Here is a 7,124-nt window from a genome sequence, read left to right on the forward strand (position 1 = left end):
AAGGGCTGGGCCTGGCTTGGGGTTTAAGAGAGCTGCCTGCAGAGCCCCACATCCCTTGGAAGGATGGCAGACACGGCAGCTGGGAACGGTGATTAGTCACTACCCAGACCCGGGGGTAGAGAAGCATGTGGGATCCAGCGGTTGGGTCCGTTCACAACAGACTGGTGTCAGTCCAGAAGGAGGGATTGGTCCAGGTTGTGATAAAAAGCTCAGGTGATTTTTTTTTCTCTCTCCTGTTTTATGATCTTATCAAAGGGTCTGATTCAGCACCCATTGACGTGATTGGAAAGACTGCTTTTGACTTTGACGGGCTTAGGATCAGACTGTAAAGTTTTCAGATTTGTGACAAACTCTTCGCAATTCTCTTGGCTGAGGTACCCTTTCCCCCAGACACAGGGATGAACCATGTCTCGATTCTCTCTTTATTCCAGCAGGTGATGGGATCATGAGTGAAAACGAGGAGGAGAATCCACCTCTTCAGACAGAGGAACTAAGTGTAGCATTGTCAGAAAAATCCAAAGGGAAAGATTCACAGAGCCCTGACTGGGAAGATGACTGTGAGGATGAGTGGGGGACAGAAAATCAGGAGAGAAATCTTCCAGGAAAGAAATGGGGTGAATCTCCTCCCCGAGAGAGAGGTTTCAGGAAACTCAAAGACATCATTGCCCAGCAGAAGCCTCACACTGGAGAGAAACCTCATAAATGTCCTGACTGTGGGAAGAGCTTTAGTCGGAGATCAAACCTCATTCAGCACCAGAGGACCCACACAGGCCAGAGACCTTATGAGTGCCCTGAGTGTGGGAAAACCTTCAGCCTGCGCTCGACACTTACAAGACATCAGCGAACCCACCTGCAGGAGAAGCCCTATAAATGCACAGAGTGCGGGAAGAGCTTCCGCCAGAGCTCAGACCTGATTGCCCACCAGCGAGTGCACACAGGAGAGACACCGTACCGGTGTGCTGTGTGCGGGAAGAGCTTTGGGCGGAGCTCCAACCTGAGCCAGCACCAGACCACGCACATGGGGGAGAGACCCTATCAATGTGCTGACTGCCTGAAGAGCTTCCGGAGCAGTTCGGCCCTGGTGCAGCACCAGAGGAGCCACACGGGAGAGAAACCCTATCAGTGCTTGGAATGCAGGAGCCGCTTCCTGCAGAGCTCGGACCTGATCAAACACCAGAGGATCCACACCGGGGAGAGGCCCTACCAGTGCCCCGCCTGTGGGAAATGCTTCAGCCAGAGCTCCTCACTCACTGAGCACCAGAGGACCCACACCGGCGAGCGACCCTACCATTGCACTGAGTGCGGGAAACGTTTCTGCCAGAGCTCCACACTCATCCAGCACCAGAGGATCCACACGGGGGAGAAGCCCTACAGATGCACTGAGTGTGGGAAGAGCTTCTGCCGGAGCTCCAATCTGAATCAGCACCTGACAATCCACATGATAAAGAAACCTCATCGGTGCACTGACTGTGGGAGGGGCTTCAGTCAGCTCACTAACCTTATTATACACCAGAGAATCCACTCTGGAGAGACACCCTAGGACAGTGGTTCTCAAACTTTTGTATTGGTGACCCCTTTCACACAGCAAGCATCTGAGTGCGAACCCCCCACCCCCCATAAATTAAAAACATTTAAAAAATATTTAATGCTATTATAAATGCTGGAGGTGAAGTGGGGTTTGGGGGTGGAGGGTGACAGCTCATGACCCCCCCATGTAATAATCTCGTGACCCCCTGAGGGGTCACGACCCCCAGTTTGAGAATCCCTGCCCCTAGGAGCTGTGGGGACAGCTTCACGGACCTACCAGCACCAGAAAATACACTCCACACAGAAAGCTTTGCTGGCTGTCTCCCTCCTGGATAGTGGCCTACTCCAGGAGGTTCAATTCAGGGCGGGATTAGGGATATCTTCCTCCACCTTTAAGAGATTTATCAACTGGACAGTGTTGCAGAGAAGGATCTGTTCTGTTTTGTTGCTTTTGCTCCACCTACTGCAGAGTGAAACCGATCAGGATCATGCCAGTTTCATTCTGCTGCTGGGGAAGCCCTTTGTTTTACAGTTGGGATCTGAAGAGAGGGGTAGGTGGAGGAAAATGACAGGGAGGGTCAGAGCCACACAGAAGCAAGTGGGAAGGTAATGTTGCTCTGGGCTGTTTCCAGAGACTATCTTTATCTACAGCTCCCATGTAATATATAATATACCTTCTAGGGCAGATGTTGATAGATACACGCAGCCAGGGTATATTGGCTTCACATGTGCAGAACTACTACAAAGCAGTGACTTACTGTAGCTTTCTCACGCGCTATGGAGTGGACATCAACACACCAAGATGGTCAAACTGGGTTGGGAGAACACAGTATCTAGTGCTTGGATCCCGGGGAGAAGACAAACACTGCAGTGTTCACATGAAGTACAGGCCACTAGTGAGGTAATGGGATTGTGTGAAGTCCATAAACTGGGGCCATTGTCAGGTATCTAATTCTATACTAGACATGCGTTCCATGAAGAGGCCAGAAAGTCCTCAGGTACTCAGCAGAATATGAGGAGCTGTTGTGGCCACTGCATTCGATCCCAACTCTAAATACACAGTCTTCCCCCTCCCACACCCAGTCTTCCTGATAGTAACAAATATGCATTCAGCAATGCTAATGAGCAGCAGAGGTGGATTAAGATATATTGGGGCCTGGGCACAAAGAACGTTTGTCGTCCACCCCCCCGGCCATGGGGCCACGCCCCCTGCTCCTCCCCTTCCCCCCAAGGCCCCACTCCCTGGCCTGGCCAGAAGCTGGGCCATGGTAAGAGCTGCCCAGGGAGCCTGGGACACTGTGGGGAGCCTGGGGCAGTGCACCCTGGGGGGAAGGGACAAGGGCTGGGGGCTGATCTCCGGCACCTCGGCACCTTGGCCCCCAAGTCAGGTGCAGGGTCCGGGGCTCCCCAGAGCTGCCCAGGCTCCCTGCCCCCAGCCCCAGCTGTGGCTCTGCTCCCAGCTGCACCCCCACTCACAGCCCGTGACTGTGGGCCCCAGCCCAGCTCCTGGCCCTGGCTCCCAAGGGGGGGGGGCACAGACCAGGTAAGGGGGTATTTGGCCTATTTGCTCTTGTCAACTGATCACCAGCTGGCAAGAGCAAACGGTACAAATGCCCAGTTTCGCCACAAAGGAGCTTGGGTGTGTGTGTGAGAAGTGGGGCTCAGGGGGGTGAGTGATGGGGCTTGGCAGGGGTCTGAGCAGTGGGGCTTGGGCCAGCCTTGCATGGGGGAGGAAGGGAGGAGGGTCAGCTCTGCGTGGAGGGAGAGGGGCTTGGGCGAGCTCCGTGCCGTGCAGGGGTGAGGGAAAGGAAGAAGAGGCTCAGAGCAGTTACACGCCACATAGGGGGAGGCCCTCAGGGGCCTTGATCCAGTGCCGTGCGGCGGCCATCAGTCCAGCGCTGCATGGGGCAGGGAGGGGGGCCCTCAGTTGTGTGCCATGCTGCACTGGGCAGGGGGGGCCCTTGGTCCAGCGTGGGGGCACTCAGGCCAGCTCAGCGTGGGCTTGGGCAAGCAGCACTCAGCCAGCTCTGCCTGGAGGCGGGGGGAATTGGTCACCACCCTTCCACAGGCTTCCCGCTGGGCTGGAGATGGGGCCTCAGGGGGAAGAGGAGGAGCAGAAGGCAGGGCTAGAGTTCCAGCCGCTGCAAGTTGACCGGGCCCCCTGGGCATGGCTAGAGCCCTGCGCAGATACACGCCCTGCCCCCATCCCTTCCACTCAGCTGTCTGCGTCTCCTGTCTGGGGGCATGTGCCCACTTGAACACACAAGCGTGACCAGGGACAGCTGCCTGCCCCAGTGGGCTGGGATGGGGGTGGTACAGCTGTGCCAGAGGAGCTGTCGGCATGGGATGCTGGTTCCTGGGAACGGCGGCCCCACGTTCTGCTCCTTTCATCGCTGCGGTTCCCGGGAAAGCCCTGCGGTTCCACGGATACCGATTTATATCCATAGATATCCGCATCCACGGATATAGATTTGTATCTGTGCAGGGCTCTATTGACAGGCACTCTCCAAAGCACCCGGTACCGTCTCAAGTTGAGAAAATAAAGTAGCAACAATGGCAGAGCTAGACCATGTGCCACTGAATAACTTTGAAGTAAAAGACATTGTGCAGCAATACTCAAGGAATCCCTGTGTAATGTTCTGCTAGTAATGCCCTTCACATGGACCAAAAGGAATATATGGCCTGATTCTCCACTGCCTTGTACCTCGTGTCATCATTTACATCTGTTTAGAGTGGGTGTAAAATGTTACCATTCTGACTTGGCTGGGTTTTACACTCAGCACAGGGATAAGTGGTTACACAAGGTACAAAATCAGGTCCATAATTTCCCTGGTAGACGGGGGACATGGTACATTATTCTTTAGCAAGCTATAAAAAGGGGAGGCAGAGGCAGTCTTGACACTATTGGATGCTACTGGAAATGGAGCCAGTGGTGACACTGAGCAGAGATGCTGTAGACCACAACCCAAAGTGTGTGCAGCCTGGGTGTGTCTGCACAAAGATGTGTGCTTAGTAAATCCTAAGCGTGTAGCCACATTTGGTGCAGGTGTAATTCATGGTAAACTGATAATAGGAGGGGGCTATAGAGTTTGTAACATTTCTAAATGCTCGTCTGTTACTGTTTAAGATAAATAGAATCTTAATATTATTAATTGAAGTCTGGAGATCCTGCATTGGCATCAGCATTCCCTCAGAGCTTGCTGATCCCGAGAACACTGAAAAGTATAAAGCAACTCATTTATATGGTTCCATGTTGTTGGTTTTGTACATAATTGCTTGTACCTAATACAATCTGTGCATGCTTGCACCTCTGTACTTAACTAAGAAGGTAGATTCCTCTTTTCAAAACTGCACTTGATTGTTTATGTTAAATACTGTTCTTTGCAACATTTAAAGTTATGCAATAAAGTAAAAGCATTGTTTCCCATGGGTTGCATTATGCTTTTTATTGCAAAACTGCAATAGGTGTTTAGCAGTGGGAAGTTTCTCCAGGGCCTCTAATTTGTTTCTATATTACACACACAAAAATACATTAAAAGAACATTATTAAGATTGCAACATAAACCACGCAAAACTTAAGAAATGCCAGAATTAAGGTTGCCTGTGCAATTTTAATTCAGCCCCCTTGTGTGTATGAATTAAATTATATGCTCACATACAATTTTTTCCCACAGGACTTCTGCCTCATTCAGTGCACAGGATGGACGGTATTCACTTTTCCCAGTCTATTCCTTCTGCCTTCCCCCTCACTGTGCTAGATCCAACTCTTATCCCCTCTGCTTTTGAATTAGACAACTCCCCATGTGTCCTTGAACCCCCGGTCCCCATGTGTCCCTCCACTCCCACTCAGACACCCACTCCCCCCATCCCTATGTGGCCCTGCATCCCCCCATCCCCTGTCCCCATGTGTCTCTGTGTCCCCACTCAGTCACCCCCTGTCTCCATGTGGCCCTCCACCCCTTCAGCCAGCTCCCTCCCCTCATCTGCATGTGTCCCTGCACCCCCTGTGTCTCTGTGCCCCCTTTCAGCCATCCCCCTTCCCCCTGTAGCTCTGCACCCCTTCCCCCTCTGCCCATGTGGCCTTGCGCCTCCACTCCCATTCAGCCCCTGCCCCAGTCTGTCCTCCCCCACTAGTCCTTATGAGCCCCTGTCTGGCTCCCCACCAGCTGCACGCTGTCTGTCTCCCCATAGCCGCTGTCTCCTGACCTGGCCCAACAGGTGCTGTGAAGAAGGCAGGCTCTTTCTCTTTCCTGTCATAGCTGGGGCTGGCCAGGAGTGGCTGCTGTGTTCTATGACACAGTGCCCTCTGGTGGGCAAAAGGCGGAACTTCAGAAGTTATTTTCTGCTGGGAACTGCTGCTCTGTTCTAGTGCCACAGCGCCCTCTGGTGGGCTAAATGCAGAACTGCAGCAACTTTTAAGCAGAAGCTATTTTCTGCAAAAAATTAAAAGTATACATGGCACATGAAATTTGCGTGCATGCAGTGGCACAGAATTCTCCCAGGAATAACATATCTAGCCCCTTTTATCTTCAATGCTCCCAAAATCTTTACAGACTCTGTATGCACAAACTGTGTCCCTTCTTCTTCTTTTTCCTTTATGCCGCTTTTCCTGGTGAGGGTCATGGCGGAAGCATGGAGAGTAAGGAGGACGTGACCTCCCTTTCCTCCACAACAGGTTCCAGCTCCTCCTTGGGGATTGCCAAGTGTTCCCAGGCGAGCTGGGAGATATAATCCCTCAAAGGAAGTAGTGGAAGTGCCATTGCTCCTGCCATTCAATACTAGGATTAGACAATGATGTGGAGAATGCATGACCGGGAACAATCCAGCACTAGCTCCTGGGCACTGGGAAAGAACTGGGCTTATAGATCCTTTCCATTTCTAGGAGATTTGGTCTAGGTTCAGTTTCTTGATTGAACACCTGTCCTTTCTCTGGGGTATAAATTGTTCTGCTCCATCACAAAATAAGTTACATTTGGATGAGGGATAATGAACTGTGTGGCCTTCTAAACAGTCCCAGCTGGAAGCACAGACGCATGTTTCCAGTGAGATTGGAACAACAAAGAGCTGTGAGATTTAGACCTTTACTTCTGCATCTTTTTCCTGAAAGCTGAATCTCTTATTACACCCAACAGTCACCAGAGCAACGTGGACATGATGAGACACTCCCATTCACAGCACACACATTCTTGGGGACTGATGTGTTGGGCCCAAGGGAAGTTATTACATTTAGCAACATTGGCTGAATTAATACAGTGAATAGCAACTCTCCCTTCAACACTTTGAGGCAAATCCGCTGGCCCTCCCGTTCCCAACCCACCTTCTCCACTGGACTCGTTGGGTGATGTCACAGGGAGTTTTATGATATCATAAGCAGAGCTTGGCTGAAGTTTGGTGTTTTTCCACTTTAGTCATTTTCAGAATTTTTTTTTTTCCAAATTTTTTTGTGTGGTGAGTTCATTCCACCTCCACCTTCCTGCATATTATACAGCCCTGGACTCACAGTGATACAGACCCTCCAATCTGATCTCTCTGTGAGCTGCCCATGGTGAGGGATGGGCTCACTCTCTAATTTCACATCCAAGGTGGGGGTTTTTCAA

General features: G+C 51.5%; 1 protein-coding gene across 1 annotated transcript; it reads left to right on the plus strand.

Moving 5' to 3' along the window:
• The first annotated feature begins 445 nt into the window (after positions 1–445).
• LOC135885209 (zinc finger protein 239-like) lies at positions 446–1,610 on the plus strand. Its single transcript, XM_065412879.1, has one exon. The coding sequence runs from the start codon at positions 446–448 to the stop codon at positions 1,538–1,540; it is 1,095 nt and encodes a 364-aa protein (XP_065268951.1). The 3' UTR covers positions 1,541–1,610.
• Positions 1,611–7,124: the final 5,514 nt, after the last annotated feature.

Source organism: Emys orbicularis, chromosome 1 (genome assembly GCF_028017835.1).
Source record: "Emys orbicularis isolate rEmyOrb1 chromosome 1, rEmyOrb1.hap1, whole genome shotgun sequence".
Lineage (NCBI taxonomy): Eukaryota > Metazoa > Chordata > Testudines > Emydidae > Emys > Emys orbicularis.